Source organism: Brachyistius frenatus, unplaced genomic scaffold (assembly GCF_029030835.1).
Source record: "Brachyistius frenatus isolate BFR_SWC_R1_liver_20210118 unplaced genomic scaffold, ASM2903083v1 Contig_327, whole genome shotgun sequence".
Lineage (NCBI taxonomy): Eukaryota > Metazoa > Chordata > Actinopteri > Embiotocidae > Brachyistius > Brachyistius frenatus.
This window is the reverse complement of record NW_027210926.1, coordinates 308,950-326,075: the sequence shown is the minus strand read 5'-3', so window position 1 is coordinate 326,075 and position 17,126 is coordinate 308,950. Positions and strand designations below refer to the sequence as shown.

The window sequence follows — 17,126 nt, the reverse complement described above, 5'->3', positions numbered from 1 at the left end:
ATTAAAGAAGGAGGCTCGGAGGGTGAACACCCAAGATTAATGTCAACAATTCAGTATTTGACCAAAGATGAAATATAGTCAAAATCTGCTCTTCTGTTCAAGTTACGATGTTAAATAATGGACAAAAAAAGTTTTTCCCCAGAACATTGTCATGTCGCAGAAAGTTGAACTAAGTTGACGTACGTTCTCATGGAATAAGACGTTGAAAAAAACATAATCCCCCCTGGACATGGCTGCCTTGTGAAAAACAGTTTATTAATGTACTTCATGCTTAAATTTATGTGCACTGATTTCTTGCTACTCAAGTTCAGTTTCTCCAGGAATGTCAAAACATCATTTACTCACTCAGATATTTTTCTCCTGAAATGTGACATTTTTTTCTGGTTTCTTTCACTGTCCCTCCATCCTTACCTTGATCTCTATTTCTGGCTCATAAAGGGAAGGAGGGGGAAAAGTAAAGTATTTGAAAAGTTTCCACTGTTTTCTTTTTTTATTTGGTGAGTTGTAATTAAATTGTAGAGGTTTATCATGATACTTTTAAACATTTGCATTTCTATATTAACTCTTACTTTATGAAACCTGTTTTCCTAAACCTTTCTCTGCAGCTGGAGGGAGAGGCCACAGTGAACCAGTCTGTGACGGTACAGCTGACCCTGTTGAACCCTTTACCAGAACCGCTGCAGGACTGCAGCTTCACCATAGAGGGGAACAACCTCACTGACGGCAAACCCATAACAGCAAAGTATGTGTTATGCAGCAGTAACTGTTACGTAGATTTCTATACTTTCCTACTGTTTTCTACTGAGCCATTTTACTCTTGTCACCCATTCCAGTTTATCTGCTGTTTAATGGACAAGAAGATGTCTGTACTGTAATCAAATTTGATGTAGCTTTTGAGTCAAGGCCAAACAAACCTCACCCAAAACCCCTCTAAACGTTTCCCTGCAGCTGTCACACTGGGATGCCTAGTTCTGTTATAAATGAAATGTTAGTTTCAGCTCTCAATATAAGCTGCTGTTCTGTTACCCAGTTACAGTGAGAATATCTTAAAAACAAATATCAGCTTTCTGCCTGTGCTGTGTACTTACGAACAGAGATAAAACAGTTTGGCTGATGTTGCTCTTTGTATGATTCCTGCAGGATTGGAGCCGTGGGCGCCGCACAAGAAGCCAAGGCCCGTATTGAGTTCATTCCCAGCAGTTCTGGCTCCAACGTGCTCCTGGTGAACTTTGATAGCGACAAACTGAAGAAGATCAGGGGTTTCATTAGTGTTGTTGTGATAGGAGAATGAGCCAGGACAGAGTCTCATTGCACCAACAGATTTCAGTTTAATTGAATTACAGTGGCATTCAGAGCTGCTGCTAACATAGAGGCCTTAGGCTTTATGTTTTTTTTAATCCACTTATTATTTGTATCCTCTTATTATATTCGTATATACTGCACCATTACACTATCCAGAAGAGTCTCTTTTGGGAATTATATTCACAAATTTCTGCACAGTGCCTCTGTAGTAGGCCATAGTAGTACAAATAACTCAGATACAATCAGATATTGTTATGGACAGTAATTTAACCTGAACGATTAAGAAGATTGAATTCATGTAAGATTTGGTAAACAAATGTTTTAAATGTGATGACAAGGACACTTTAAAAGCTGTGAATAAAGAAAATGTTTATAAGGCTGCGCCCCTTTTTGGAAAACATTTTGTTGTAAGTACTGCAGAAAAAAAAAATCATTTGCCAAGTGAATATACAATTTTTAAAAACAGAATTTTGAGGCTTACTTTTATTTGTGGTCTTCTGGGTGTATTTGTGAAGACTGAAAATATTCTCTCTGCAGGTGTGGAAATGGCCTGCACTGTGGCAGCATCAGCAGCATGTGATCATTTTCGGCTAATTTGAGTCCTTATTGGTTAAAAATTTGTTAGTTAGGCTCAAAATATATTAATAATGTAATGTCTAATAATAAAGCAGTCTGCACAAATAGGTGATGGCGTCAATTTTGCCATTACGTTCACGTAAACGAATTAACAATTCATTTTTACGTGTACTGATGCAGTGGTTGATCTGGGAAATAAAACTCCTCTGACGTCTCCACCCAAACGCAGACGTCGCTGTTCTCAGGTCGATGTTTGATGATGGCGACTTGAGGTGACTTGATTTTTCAGTTTCTTTGTTCCGTTTCAATTAAAGTACATGCTGCACAATATTCATAGAAACCGAAAGTAACTTCGGAAGTGAATATGAAGAAGCAGATCATACAGCTGACCAGCGGGCTCTCCAGACTGCAGAGAGGTAACATTTTCTCCGTCTGGCCGTGAAACATTGTGGTGTGAAATCTTGTTTGCTTGTGTTGCTGACTGAGACATAGAAGTTTAATTTACCCACTTCAGTAGAGGGCGTGTTTATGGCTCCATATGAGGTGATTGTTCGCTTGTTGTGTGGATTTCTTCGTGAACCACGTGGCTTAATGGTGGGTTAGACAGCTGTGAAGAGGATCGGCTTCTGTTGACATGTCTGCGTGAGTATGTGCATCTGCATATATGCATATTGAGCATTGAAGGTCTTATACACTTATTGCAGCATATTTTTTTTAAATTAAATATTATTATCCACCGTCAACAGGGCCTTACTTAGTGTCTGATGATGTAAAATGGAGGTCTTAGGGAACATGGACACGAGTCCACAATGTGCACCTGTGCTAGATGGGAAAACTTGAGGCAAGATACCATGGAATTCTTGACATATTTGGAGAAGCACATATTGGATCCTCTTTTAAACAATGCCTTACTTCAGTCGAAACAAATCTTTGTAGGCATTTTGTATCATTTCTTCACCCTTCTCTGACATCAGTTTGATGATATTAATGACCACACTTAATCCACAATTCCTTCAGTTGCAAGATGTTTGACGATTTTCTTGCATGTACTGACCGATTGCAATAACCTGCATGCAAGATTTCAATGGAAATCTTTGCTTTTACCATTCAATAACTCTCCAGTTTCTCTTTTAGACCCATTACTTGGTCGGTTACTGGATCTTCATTCAGTTGAAATGTTCCAGTGCATAGGCACTAACTTTGAGCTCAAATTGAAAATGACAACAGATGCCGTTGAAGCCCCCGGCAACAAACAGGCAGTCATCGATTAGTGCGATGCCGAAGTTGCTGCGGTGGTGCAGCATGGAGGGCACAGCGTTCCAGGTGTTGGTTTGAGGGTTGTAGGCCTCAGCAGTGTGCAGACGGGCGGTTCCATCGAAGCCACCGACCTACATGAGAAAAAGTTCATCATGGAGATGACGCTGCTCTTTTAGATTTTTCTGTTGTTGTTTTTTAGTGTCTTAAGTTAAAAAGTAAAAGAAAACTGTTGACTAATGACATTTCCTGCAAATATTAGAAATGAGTATGCCCATTACAATTTCCCCAAACCACAAGTGGACAAATACAGATTTCCTGATTGATCTGATCAACACTTCAAAGACATTCAGTTTACTGTAATTAAAAAAAAAAAAACAGGGAAAAGAAGCCAAACTTCCCATCTGAGCAGCTGGAAATTAATAATTTTAGTAATGTTTGCTTAAAAGATTACTCAGTTATTAAAGTCGTTGGTCATCAATTTTTGATCTGTCAACTAAAATATGAATGTTATTTACTAACTAGTATGTTACTGACTTCAATGGAAAAGCTTTGAAACCTCTGTTCAGACTTCCTTTTCATGCCTCTGTGTCTCACAGTGTTTCTGTGTTAGTTCAGTTTCAGCAGAGCTTCATGTGCTTACTGCAAAGACTCGGTCTGCGTAGGCGATGACTCCAATTCCACTGCGCCTGCTGTCCATGTCGGCGATCAGTGTCCACTGGTTGGTCTCTGGGTTGTAACATTCAGCCGTTGACAGACATTCACTTCCATTGAAGCCACCACAAATGTACACCTGGAGGGAATGAAGGAGAGAGGATGTAAGTCATTTTGTATTACTTTCATCAAAGACACATATTTAACACTTAATATCTGACAATCACAGATATTTGTATTTTCTAGAAGTCACAGGTTTTGGTGAAAAAACGAGCACATTAACAAGGCAATGCTGCACAATGTGTTGCTGAATACTGGATGCATGACGGTGCTTTACATTTCTGTTTCCGCTTCTTCATTTAACATATTAAATCAGTCTAGATGGACATGGATGTTCACTGCAACTTGACTGGTTGCAGGCGTTAATTCTCGGTTGGGCTTAAGAAAACTAGTTTTTTCTTTCGAAGCCGAAATGTTTCACGGTGATGATAGTCTGGTTAGGTTTATTCAGTTAATATTTTTCTTTGGGGAAAGCCCCACACACCTTGCCATGGAGGGTTGTGCAGCTGGCGTCACTCCTCTGGTCTTGCATGGACGCAATTAAAGTCCACTGGTCGGTCGTAGGCTGATAGCGCTCGGCCGTTGCAAGTCGATTATGTCCATCATAGCCTCCTATGGCATATATGTGCCCATCCATCACAGTTACACTGACATAGCAGCGTCTTGAATGCATTGATGCCACCTCCTGCCAGGTGTGTGCGTCCAGGTCAAACCTGTGCACAGTGCTGAACTGCACAACACCGTCAAAGCCACCGACACAATAAACTGATCCGTTGAGGAAAGCAACACCTTGATATGCCCGAGGAGTTTTATCAGTGTTGATGACATTGACCCAGCGGTCAGCACGGACGTCATAAGCCTCGATGGCATTGGTGGGGCTGCCCTCACTCCAGCCTCCAACAGCAGACAGGATGGCAGTGGGCAGGCGTGGGCGGGTCAAAACGTTGCAGATTATGGACTCAGAAAACCAATTTTTTTCTCAGGTCATTCATGGCCTCCAAGGTCTTGACGAGAATCATTTGACACTCTGCGCACGCCTTCACCACTTCGTTGTGGGTCACGTTGTCTATTACGTATTCTGGGACCATCAAAGCCAGCCTGACCTGCACAGAGACACGAGGACATACGTTGGAATTACATTTTCTAAAATGTAGCTTGAGCAATACTCAGACTCGACTGGTGTTACCAGCAGGTTTCAGCTCATTACAAATATCATATTGGCATTAGTAGTAGACAGTCCCTCCAGGATTCAGCAGAATTCTAAAATGCTTGATTTTACAGCGTATTTTCTCATAAATTGCAATGTAATTTGTGGGTCTTTTTTGCAGTAAAAATGTGGGACTTCAAAACTTTGCCATTTGAGAAAAAAAAAAAAAGCTTTTTTTAATAGCTACAAAAAGAATAATATGTGATCACTTCCTTTGATAATAATATTTTTTGAACTTAGAAAACCATGTGGCTCAAAGTTACCAAAAGTTCAGAAAAGCAAACAATCTGTGACTAATATAGGAAATAAAGGCTCTATCTGACTACTCTATTCACAAAAACAAAGTGCTGTCTCTTCCAACTTTAAGTGTGTAAAAACTTCAAGTTGTGTAAAACGTAAAGTTTTTACACATACAGGATTCATCATTCCAGTGGTAAGACTAAGACCACATGGATTTTTTTTTTTTTGGCTACTCTCCATTTTGTATTAATATCCACTCAGCAAAAACAACCTTCTAAAAAGGGCTATTTTGTGGATGTATGATGCTGTCAGGTGTTTTCTGCTGTGGACCAGCTTCCCTGAAGGCGATCAAGGAAGGCGAGCTGACCAGGAAATATGATGCCCCATTTATTTTTGCTGAGGTGAGTCTTTGCTGAAATCTGTTATTGAAATGTATTGTCAAAAAGCACAACTGTGAACACAGTCCTCGTTAGAGGTATGTATGTAAAAATATATTTTTCTGCTGTTGTTGTATTAACCGCTTGTTCAGACTTAAGCGCCTGTTTTCAAACTGTACAGTGCCTAGTGGCTGTCTTTATATTCAGTATTATTTGATGAAATTTTGTGTCTGTGGTCAGGTTAATGCAGATGTCGTGTACAAGGTGCGCCAGCCAAACGGAGAGTTTGTCATTTCCCGTGGATCAACCAGCGATGCTGGACGTTTTATCAGCACCAAGGCTGTGGGCTCAAATCTGAGAGACGACATCACACACCAGTACAAGTATGCAGAAGGTACTGCAGAGTCACAGGTGCACAGACATACTCGACTCCAAACCACAGACTTATTCAAACATATCTAAAAATATACGAGCTGGATCTTCATTTTGATTATAACGTTGTTTATTTAAAATAATTTGTGATTTTGAGTCAGTGTATTGGTATTTCTCTGGCCTTTCACCTACAGCACAGGGGATGTGCATATAACTATGCTACTTCTGTTGTAAACACCCATGTTACATCTCACATTGCATGAATACAGACACATGACCAAGTTCCTCAGTTTAAAGATTTAGGGCTCTGTTTTCCTGAAACTATGTGCAGATGAAAAAAAAAACCCTGTTTGCTCTGTCAAATCTTGTTTAAAATATTTCTTGTTTTTAATCCTGATGGTTTCCAGGCTCCCAGGACGAGAGGCGTGTATATGAGAAGGCCCAGCACCACAACAAGCTACAGAAGAGGGGAAAAGAGCCAGGACTCCATCTCAAGGTTTTTACTGTTCATACATATTCAGTTGTACCAGGGGGAGAGCAAATACTGTAAATATATATATATCTAGTATATCTATAAACAAAAATCCAGTGGTGTTTAAAGTACCTGAAAGCCACGCTTGAGTAAAAGTACAGATATCTTACCAGAAAATAACTTTGGTAAAAGATAATGTCACCTATTAGAAAATGACTTGAGTTAAAGTCTTAAAGTATCCGATGTTTACTTAACTTAAGTATTAAAAGGAAATTTGTGTTATTAAATGTACTTAAGTTTTAGAAGTAAAAGTAAATGCTGTAATTAAAAAAAACAAAAAAAAAAACAAGTGTTAAAGCGACACTGTATCCGGGGCCACTGTGGCTACAAGTGAAAATCAAGATTAATCTTGTTCAGATATTATGATGTTGTTGCGACTTGCTTGCATCAGACATGCCTTGGCTTGAGTGGAAATACAATGTAGAAACTTAAGCAGGTCTTTGAGAGCACTTGATGATGGAGCTCTCAAGCTCCAACCACTGATTCACCAGAGCTGCTTGTGGGCAGTCTGTATTATCGAGCTATCAAATTCCCTCCAATTTTATTTTGTAGTAATGAAGTAGCTCAAATGTATTGGAGTAAAAATATATATTTTGTTTAGTAAAAGTGAAAGTTGACAGAAATATAAAAATTCCAGTCAAGTTCAGATAATCCAAAAAAACATACTTAGGTACTGTAACCAAGTATTATTACTTTGTGACATTACACCACTTCAAAAATCACAGAAAAGGACTCAAATCGATATTTGAGCTTCAGAGAGATTACATCATCTGTGTCTAAACTACAGAACGAAAGAAGAAGGAAATGAAACAAAACAGTAATGGTGTCAAAGTCATGCAGCAGACTGTGGCCAAGTCAGAGTAAGTTAAACGGTCACAAGTTGAACATAACCAAGATGGATATGACAGGCATGCAGTTCACAAGTGGTTTTCAAACCGGTGTGAATTCAAATATGAACCACATTCATGTTTGTATTGATTTGTTTATGCCAGAGATAAAACTATACAAAGTGAATTAGCTTTTAAATTCTTTGGACCTTACATATATTAAGATAGTGCTGATATACTGATCCAAACAGAATCATGTTGTTTCAGATTTTATTTAGACGAGATGAATGAAATGTAAATTCCATTTGAATGAATTTTATTATTAGATGGACCATTAATGTCCTAAACAAAAATCACCTTATGATTCTCATTTAAGATCAAGCTCTCCGACAACATGATCGTGGGCTCAAACTTCGAGGTGTTCGCTATCCTCACCAACGACTGCATGGATGCAAGGGACTGCAAGTTTCGCTTCTTCGCCACAGCGGTCGGCTACAACGGCACACGAGGAGCCCGCTGCGGATTTGCTGCAGTTCAAGGGGAGGTGCCGCCTGGAGAAGGTTAGCTCTGATGTCAGTGTGAGCTGTGAATTTCATGAACTCACAAAAAAACATTAACCAATTGTTAGGAAATGCCCCAAAATTTGAGGTACCTCTTTGAAACAAGGTTTCAGTCAAAACAATTTCTCAATTGGACATTGTCTTAATGATATCTTAAAGCATAAAATGTGTGTTTTCAGAAAGGCGCCTGTCACTCAAACTGGAGTATGACAGTTATGGAGCAGCGATCACCTCCGACAGGATGATCCGTCTCTTAGCCATGGCCTACGACAAGCGGTTGGACGCTTTCCACAATGCTGAGAAGACCCTCGTGCTTGATGAGCCAGAACTAGAGATCAAGGTAAGGATGGAGGGACAGTGAAAGAAACCAGAAAACATGTCACATTTCAGGAGAATATATCTGAGTGAGTAAATGATGTTTTGACATTCCTGGACGAAACTGAACTTGAGTAGCAAGAAATCAGTGCACATAAATTTAAGCATGAAGTACATTAATAAACTGTTTTTCACAAGGCAGCCATGTCCAGGGGCATTATGTTTTTGCAACGTCTTATTCCATGCGAACGTACGTCAACTTAGGTCAACTTCTCTGTGACATGACAATGTTCTGGAGAAAATCTTTTCTGTCCATTATTTAACATCGTAACTCGTGAACAGAAGAGCAGATTTTGACTATATTTCATCTTTGGTCAGATACTGAATTGTTGACATTAATCTTGGGTGTTCACCCTCACGAGCCTCCTTCTTGAATATCTATACTGAACCTTAAACCTTGACTCGGGTATCCACATGTACAGAAAAGTAAAGTATTTGGAAAGTTTCCACTGTTTTCTGTTTTTATTTGGTGAGTTGTAATTAAATTGTAGAGGTTTATCATGATACTTTTAAACATTTGCATTTCTATATTAACTCTTACTTTATGAAACCTGTTTTCCTAAACCTTTCTCTGCAGCTGGAGGGAGAGGCCACAGTGAACCAGTCTGTGACGGTACAGCTGACCCTGTTGAACCCTTTACCAGAACAGCTGCAGGACTGCATCTTCACCATAGAGGGGAACAACCTCACTGACGGCAAACCCATAACAGCAAAGTATGTGTTATGCAGCAGTAACTGTTACGTAGATTTCTATACTTTCCTACTGTTTTCTACTGAGCCATTTTACTCTTGTCACCCATTCCAGTTTATCTGCTGTTTAATGGACAAGAAGATGTCTGGACTGTAATCAAATTTGATTTAGCTTTTGAGTCAAGGCCAAACAAACCTCACCCAAAACCCCTCTAAACGTTTCCCTGCAGCTGTCACACTGGGATGCCTAGTTCTGTTATAAATGAAATGTTAGTTTCAGCTCTCAATATAAGCTGCTGTTCTGTTACCCAGTTACAGTGAGAATATCTTAAAAACAAATATCAGCTTTCTGCCTGTGCTGTGTACTTACGAACAGAGATAAAACAGTTTGGCTGATGTTGCTCTTTGTATGATTCCTGCAGGATTGGAGCCGTGGGCGCCGCACAAGAAGCCAAGGCCCGTATTGAGTTCATTCCCAGCAGTTCTGGCTCCAACGTGCTCCTGGTGAACTTTGATAGCGACAAACTGAAGAAGATCAGGGGTTTCATTAGTGTTGTTGTGATAGGAGAATGAGCCAGGACAGAGTCTCATTGCACCAACAGATTTCAGTTTAATTGAATTACAGTGGCATTCAGAGCTGCTGCTAACATAGAGGCCTGAGGCTTTATGTTTTTTTAATCCACTTATTATTTGTATCCTCTTGTTATACTCGTATATGTGCACCTGTGCTAGATGGGAAAACTTGAGGAAAGATACCATGGAAATTCTTGACATATTTGGAGAAGCACATATTGGATCCTCTTTTAAACAATGCCTTACTTCAGTAGAAACAAATCTTTGTAGGCATTTTGTATAATTTCTTCACCCGTCTCTGACATCAGTTTGATGATATTATTGACCACATTTAATCCACAATTCCTTCAGATGCAAGATGTTTGATGATTTTCTTGCATGTACTGACCGATTGCAATAACCTGCACACAAGTTTTCAATGGAAATCTTTGCTTTTACCTTTTAATAACCCTCCAGTTTCTCTTTTAGACCCATTACTTGGTCAGTTACTGGATCTTCATTCAGTTGAAATGTTCCAGTGCATAGGCACTAACCTTGAGCTCAAATTGAAAATGACTACAGCATCACAATAGTCAGGCGAAGAGAGAGAGAGAGAGAGAGAGAGAGAGAGAGAGAGAGAGAGACCGTGAAGCTTTACTTCAGTCCTCCAAGTCTCTTTTCTCTGAAGAGTTGTCTGACGTCAGGAGTTCATCAGGGCGTTGCTTTACTGGCTGACAGTATCTGCAGTTGAAGTCAGTGGGTTTCCTCTTCCGCTTCATCATTGTAGTTAAGTCAAAGTTCCTTGTTTATCACTTTGTTTATTATTCATTAGTATGTTTAGGTTCACTTGTATTTGGTAGATAGTGTGCAGACAACAGACAGGAAAAGAGGGGGGAGAGATGGGATGTGGTGACGTGACATGAAGGTTCCTGTTGAGACTCGATTTTTGTGGTCAACATCTTTGATCCCGAGGCCACACGATGCCCAGTTTCATAATCTATTGCTTACATAATTCTTTGTTTAGTGCTGACCTTATTATTGAGTTTAGTGGATTAGACGACTTCATGTCTTTATGTTTGTGTTGCATAAAACACACTTAAAACACACCGTCATGGAGATTTGTGATTTTGTCAAGTATTATAAAGTGTCACTTTTTCTGCTGGTCTGTACGTCATCTCTTGTTGTGACATTATGATTCTTCAGGTTCTTCTTTCATCTTCGATAAGGAGGTCAAAGGTCGTGGGTTCTTGAACACGATTTTATAACAAACCTGACAAGATGTCAAGCTGAAAACCAGTGTAATCACTCAAGTAACAATAGCACAATTTTACAATGATTCAAAAAAGGCATTTATTTACAGAAACGGGCAATAGTCAACTATATCTTCATCACTCCACTTCATCTTCCTCCTCACCGGAGAATTGCTGGGAGTAACGAGGGGCAGCGTAGTCAGCCATGTTGTTTAGTCCGTAAACTGCAGCAGCTCAGCGCACTGCGAGAGATCTCCATGTTACGGGGACCAGACCACTCGGAGGTTTCGGCGTCGTAGCACTCGACGTCAAGGGTGGTGGTGATGCCGTTGAAGCCCCCGGCAACAAACAGGCAGTCATCGATTAGTGCGATGCCGAAGTTGCTGCGGTGGTGCAGCATGGAGGGCACAGCGTTCCAGGTGTTGGTTTGAGGGTTGTAGGCCTCAGCAGTGTGCAGACGGGCGGTTCCATCGAAGCCACCGACCTACATGAGAAAAAGTTCATCATGGAGATGACGCTGCTCTTTTAGATTTTTCTGTTGTTGTTTTTTAGTGTCTTAAGTTAAAAAGTAAAAGAAAACTGTTGACTAATGACATTTCCTGCAAATATTAGAAATGAGTATGCCCATTACAATTTCCCCAAAGCACAAGTGGACAAATACAGATTTCCTGATTGATCTGATCAACACTTCAAAGACGTTCAGTTTACTGTAATAAAAAAAAAAAAAAGAAAAGAAGCCAAACTTCCCATCTGAGCAGCTGGAAATTAATAATTTTAGTAATGTTTGCTTAAAAGATTACTCAGTTATTAAAGTCGTTGGTCATCAATTTTTGATCTGTCAACTAAAATATGAATGTTATTTACTAACTAGTATGTTACTGACTTCAATGGAAAAGCTTTGAAACCTCTGTTCAGACTTCCTTTTCATGCCTCTGTGTCTCACAGTGTTTCTGTGTTAGTTCAGTTTCAGCAGAGCTTCATGTGCTTACTGCAAAGACTCGGTCTGCGTAGGCGATGACTCCAATTCCACTGCGCCTGCTGTCCATGTCGGCGATCAGTGTCCACTGGTTGGTCTCTGGGTTGTAACATTCAGCCGTTGACAGACATTCACTTCCATTGAAGCCACCACAAATGTACACCTGGAGGGAATGAAGGAGAGAGGATGTAAGTCATTTTGTATTACTTTCATCAAAGACACATATTTAACGCTTAATATCTGATAATCACAGATATTTGTATTTTCTAGAAGTCACACGTTTTGGTGAAAAAACGAGCACATTAACAAGGCAATGCTGCACAATGTGTTGCTGAATACTGGATGCATGACGGTGCTTTGCATTTCTGTTTCCGCTTCTTCATTTAACATATTAAATCAGTCTAGATGGACATGGATGTTCACTGCAACTTGACTGGTTGCAGGCGTTAATTCTAGGTTGGGCTTAAGAAAACTATTTTTTGCTTTCGAAGCCGAAATGTTTCACGGTGATGATAGTCTGGTTAGGTTTATTCAGTTAATATTTTTCTTTGGGGAAAGCCCCACACACCTTGCCATGGAGGGTTGTGCAGCTGGCGTCACTCCTCTGGTCTTGCATGGACGCAATTAAAGTCCACTGGTCGGTCGTAGGCTGATAGCGCTCGGCCGTTGCAAGTCGATTATGTCCATCATAGCCTCCTATGGCATATATGTGCCCATCCATCACAGTTACACTGACATAGCAGCGTCTTGAATGCATTGATGCCACCTCCTACCAGGTGTGTGCGTCCAGGTCAAACCTGTGCACAGTGCTGAACTGCACAACACCGTCAAAGCCACCGACACAATAAACTGATCCGTTGAGGAAAGCAACACCTTGATATGCCCGAGGAGTTTTATCAGTGTTGATGACATTGACCCAGCGGTCAGCACGGACGTCATAAGCCTCGATGGCATTGGTGGGGCTGCCCTCACTCCAGCCTCCAACAGCAGACAGGATGGCAGTGGGCAGGCGTGGGCGGGTCAAAAAGTTGCAGATTATGGACTCGGAAAACCAATTTTTTCTCAGGTCATTCATGGCCTCCAAGGTCTTGACGAGAATCATTTGACACTCTGCGCACGCCTTCACCACTTCGTTGTGGGTCACGTTGTCTATTACGTATTCCTGGACCATCAAAGCCAGCCTGACCTGCACAGAGACACGAGGACATACGTTGGAATTACATTTTCTAAAATGTAGCTTGAGCAATACTCAGACTCGACTGGTGTTACCAGCAGGTTTCAGCTCATTACAAATATCATATTGGCATTAGTAGTAGACAGTCCCTCCAGGATTCAGCAGAATTCTAAAATGCTTGATTTTACAGCGTATTCCCTCATAAATTGCAATGTAATTTGTGGGTCTTTTTTGCAGTAAAAATGTGGGACTTCAAAACTTTGCCATTTGAGAAAAAAAAATACTTTTTTTAATAGCTACAAAAAGAATAATATGTAATCACTTCCTTTGATAATAAGATTTTTTTTAACTTAGAAAACCATGTGGCTCAAAGTTACCAAAAGTTCAGAAAAGCAAACAATCTGTGACTAATATAGTAAATAAAGGCTCTATCTGACTACTCTATTCACAAAAACAAAGTGCTGTCTCTTCCAACTTTAAGTGTGTAAAAACTTCAAGTTGTTTAAAACGTAAACTTTTTACACATACAGGATTCATCATTCCAGTGATAAGACTCTTTAAGACCACATTTCCCACAAGTCCCGCCACTTAAAGTTGTTCTGTTTTTTCCACTTGGCTAGCATGGAGTTTGTTTTGCTGGTGAGAGGAGGGGGAGCAGAGCCTCATTGACTGTATTTGAGGAGTTATTTTTGTTTGGAAAAGCTACTTTATGCCGTAATCCTTTCAGCAGAGCTTCTGTTGAGGAAATGTTTTGACCAAAAATTGTGGGAATTTTGCAAAACTGTAAGCTCCTGCAAATATAGCAGAAATTGCTTGAATTTGCATTAATTATTGCGATTGCAAGATTGTGATTTCCTGGAGGGACTGAGTTGTGGAAGTAGTAGTAGTTTTGTCGTCGGCCTGCAAAGAAGAAATGAATATGCAGAAACATCTTTCAGATGATATCAAAAAGTTGTTGCAAATAGGCCTTTGTAGTTTCTCCACCAGACTGCACTGATTTCTTCAGTTTTCTAGATTGAAAATCTCAGTCTTCTTTTTGGTCACAATTTCTTAATAAACAAATTTAAAGGATCCTTACAAAAAATATTTTTGTTAAAAGATTAAGTTTGACCTAAATATCTGGGTTTTTTTTTTACTCTCAAATTATAATATCAGTCAAAAATGCAGGAATGTTCTGAGTTCAGTGTGAAAATATTTGTAAGATGTGTGCACTGTAATGTTTGTATGTTGTAGTCAGGACTGAAGCACTTCAGTTCTTTTTCATTATTCTTTTCGACTCTCTCTCAGACTCGGGCCTATTAAACTTCATAATATTTCCTGTCTATCAGCGTAAAATGCAAAAAAATATATATTTTACACGATACATTTTACTTGCGTGGTCTAGAACAGGACTGAGTGTGGCCTGGTCTCATGTATTTTTTCTTGACTTAAAATCGCCTGTTGGAAATGTTGCAGACTTTACAGAAAGAGTTGTGACTGCAGCCCAGCTAATACTGTACTGTACTGTACGGTATTGTATTCATGAAAACACTATTAGCAAGATTTAAAAGATGCAAATCAAGAGTAAATTGCATCCCAACAGTTGATCGCCTCACTTACTTTGAACAAAAGCAGAGCGATGTACTTTCTACGATCCTCAGGTACGAAGTCGATCCAGCGAAGGATGGCCTCATACACCGTCTTCTCCTGCTTCACATTGAGTTGGTCACTCTCAATGATTTGAACAAGTTTCTGTGCAGAGAGCGACAGGAACTCTTTTGAGGTGGCGGCAACCTTCTCAAAGTTGTAAATGTCATACTGCATGCTCACTATCTTTTTTCTTTGTACAACTTTCCATCAACTTCTCCATGACTCAATATGAATTATTCTGTAACTACCGTATTTTTCGGACTATAAGGCGCACCAGATTATAAGGCGCACTGTGAATTAACGTGTCTATGTTCACACATAAACCGCACCGGATTATAAGGCACATTAAGCAAAACAACACAGTCCGGTAAATCAAACTCCGGGCGCGGGCTGCCTCACATGAATGCACTTTTAGTTTAGACATTACATTCCTGTTACGGGGCCGATCAGGTGGTGACACAGCGTACCGTAATGCTCCGAATATCCATTGAGCGGAGCGGCTTCGTTGCTTACCAAAGTCGTACTTACACATTTCGACAGATTTTTGAGCGCATTGTACCACATAAAATCGATCAATAAGCACAACAAGTAACCATACATAAGGCGCACTGGATTATAAGGCGCACTGTCAATTTTTGAGAAAATTTAAGGATTTTAAGTGCGCCTTATAGCCCGAAAAATACGTACTTTTTTTTACAGCTGAGCATGCTGCTGTCTTTTGTTTATTTGAAGAGCATAAATTCAGCAGCATCCTCCTCGAAACACCTGATGACCAGCTCACCTGAAGTACGGGCTGCAGTTACACAGGATGATCTTGTGTGTGTGAAATTCGACGTTGTCCACTCGGATCACGGCGTCACACAGCTCTTTCTCCAGACGGAGGTCGTCGTACACTGAGCTGCTCTCGCTCATCTTTGCTCTTCAGTATGAGATCTGTTACTCTCTTGACTGCAGTTGCAGTGGGTTGTGTGCAGTGTGAGAGAATGTGGCTCACAAACACAGTTGACGATAGAATGGATCACTATGACATCATAGAATCTGGATGAACATTACCCAGCATTCCATTGAAAAGTTCTCAAAAACATTCTGAACTGCATTTTAGTCCCTGTTCCATTTAAAATGATGTACAGCACATACTGTGTACAACACTGGTGTTAAACGCTGTATAGAAATTAATAGAACCTAATGAACCTTTGTTTCATGGTCATGGTGACACTTGCTTGCACAAAATATAATGAGGAACCCAACACATTGTGCTACTCCACTTATGGATGAGTAAATAAAACAAAGTAGTTGGAAACATACAAAAGTAGGGAAATGACATAAGATAATATGTTGTAGTAATCAAAATCCCTGCCTTTAGCTCAGTTGTGTAACAATATGGTAGAAATACAATTAATTTTAATGAAGTTCAATGTGCTTTACATTCTCAAATTCTGTATTTTATTTATTTATGTGAGCTATTTTCCCACAAACAAATATGATCAGGCCATGATGGGTCACGTATTTCATTCCTTTCATTTGTGTCTTCGGTCTCAGTGAGCAGTCTGTGACATCTGGAGAAAAATACATCGGCAAACAATCTGATTTAAAACACAACAAAATACTTTGATGAGGTGATAATGAAAACAAAAGAGGAGAAATATAAAAATTTAAATTGTGAATGGCACTGAAACAGATTTATGTTGTGTTCTTGTACTTTGTCAATTACCTCCAGTTTTGACACTCCTCTCACTCCCACAGATTCTAAAGAGGCAGGATGAGAGGAGTTTACGGGATTTGAAGTCCACCCCACCTTCACTTGCTGGTACTCCAGTACTCCTACTAGTATTGTAAGTAATATAAATCCACACCACCATGCATTCTCCAAAATTACTAAAATGTAGGTCCCACCAACGAGCACTTTCACTTTCACTTTCACTATCTTAAAAGATAGTGTTTTAAAGCCATGTTCATTATGATATCAGTTGGTTTGTTTAAGTGAAGGGCAGACCCTGATGAAGAAAAGCAGTCCACACTCCCTGAACTGTTGGGACTCTATTTTCGGTCCCAAAAATATTTTATATATAACTATTTATTGAATGAAAGTGTAAAAACAACTGCATGATGGCTTTGACTTACATCAGCAGATGCTCAGCAGTGTCTCAGCTTTTAATCTGTTCTTTTATTTCATATTGAGTATGTTGAAGCACAAAACCTGATGAACGAAACATTTTTAACAAATACTTACCATCTGTCCTGCACATACTGAATGTGATTTCATACTGTATACTTGTTTTTCTGTGGGCATTGCGTGTTTGACTATATAAAGCAGTTTTATTCACTGACATTTACCCTACAAGTAACAAATATAATAGTGTAGGTTTTGAAGAAGTGTAGTATTTTGGGCAGATAGATGTACCTTAAATTAACTTTATGCAAAATCCACCCATAGCATTTGTCCAAATGGTTCCAGTTTATTGGCGTCCACTGAATCACTTTCATTACAGAAAAACACAGCTCCTTCTGAATCCTGCTCG

The 17,126-nt window shown here is 39.7% G+C and overlaps 1 protein-coding gene, 1 long non-coding RNA gene and 1 pseudogene across 7 annotated transcripts; 2 read left to right on the top strand and 1 right to left on the bottom strand.

Moving 5' to 3' along the window:
• Window positions 1-508: 508 nt before the first annotated feature.
• On the top strand, window positions 509-1,682 carry LOC138635776 (uncharacterized). Its single transcript, XR_011312174.1, has 2 exons — window positions 509-742; window positions 1,141-1,682. It is a non-coding gene; the product is annotated as an uncharacterized lncRNA (long non-coding RNA).
• Window positions 1,683-3,044: 1,362 nt separating this feature from the next.
• On the bottom strand, window positions 3,045-5,476 carry LOC138635782 (kelch-like protein 10; annotated as a pseudogene).
• Window positions 5,477-5,556: 80 nt separating this feature from the next.
• Window positions 5,557-16,439, top strand: LOC138635764 (protein-glutamine gamma-glutamyltransferase 2-like). Of its 6 annotated transcripts, none has more exons than XR_011312173.1 (9): window positions 5,557-5,694; window positions 5,911-6,064; window positions 6,450-6,538; window positions 7,778-7,961; window positions 8,141-8,301; window positions 8,914-9,050; window positions 9,449-9,530; window positions 11,788-11,992; window positions 16,351-16,439. XR_011312173.1 is itself a non-coding variant. In XM_069723407.1 (8 exons), exons 1-8 carry the CDS (start codon window positions 5,593-5,595, stop codon window positions 11,926-11,928), a joined length of 1,050 nt encoding a protein of 349 aa, XP_069579508.1. In that variant the 5' UTR covers window positions 5,557-5,592; the 3' UTR covers window positions 11,929-12,535. The 6 variants fall into 6 exon arrangements, 3 of the variants coding, with proteins under 3 accessions (XP_069579508.1, XP_069579509.1, XP_069579511.1); XR_011312172.1 differs by lacking the exon at window positions 16,351-16,439 and adding an exon at window positions 14,718-14,764; XR_011312171.1 differs by lacking the exon at window positions 16,351-16,439 and adding an exon at window positions 14,619-14,758.
• Window positions 16,440-17,126: the final 687 nt, after the last annotated feature.

Excerpts from the sequence above, each read along its gene's own strand:
- LOC138635764 (XM_069723407.1), top strand. The coding sequence starts at position 5,593 with ATGATGCTGTCAGGTGTTTTCTGCTGTGGACCAGCTTCCCTGAAGGCG. Across the intron at positions 5,695-5,910 it reads CCCCATTTATTTTTGCTGAG|GTTAATGCAGATGTCGTGTA; the intron begins GTGAGTCTTTGC and ends GTCTGTGGTCAG. Across the intron at positions 9,051-9,448 it reads GGCAAACCCATAACAGCAAA|GATTGGAGCCGTGGGCGCCG; the intron begins GTATGTGTTATG and ends TGATTCCTGCAG.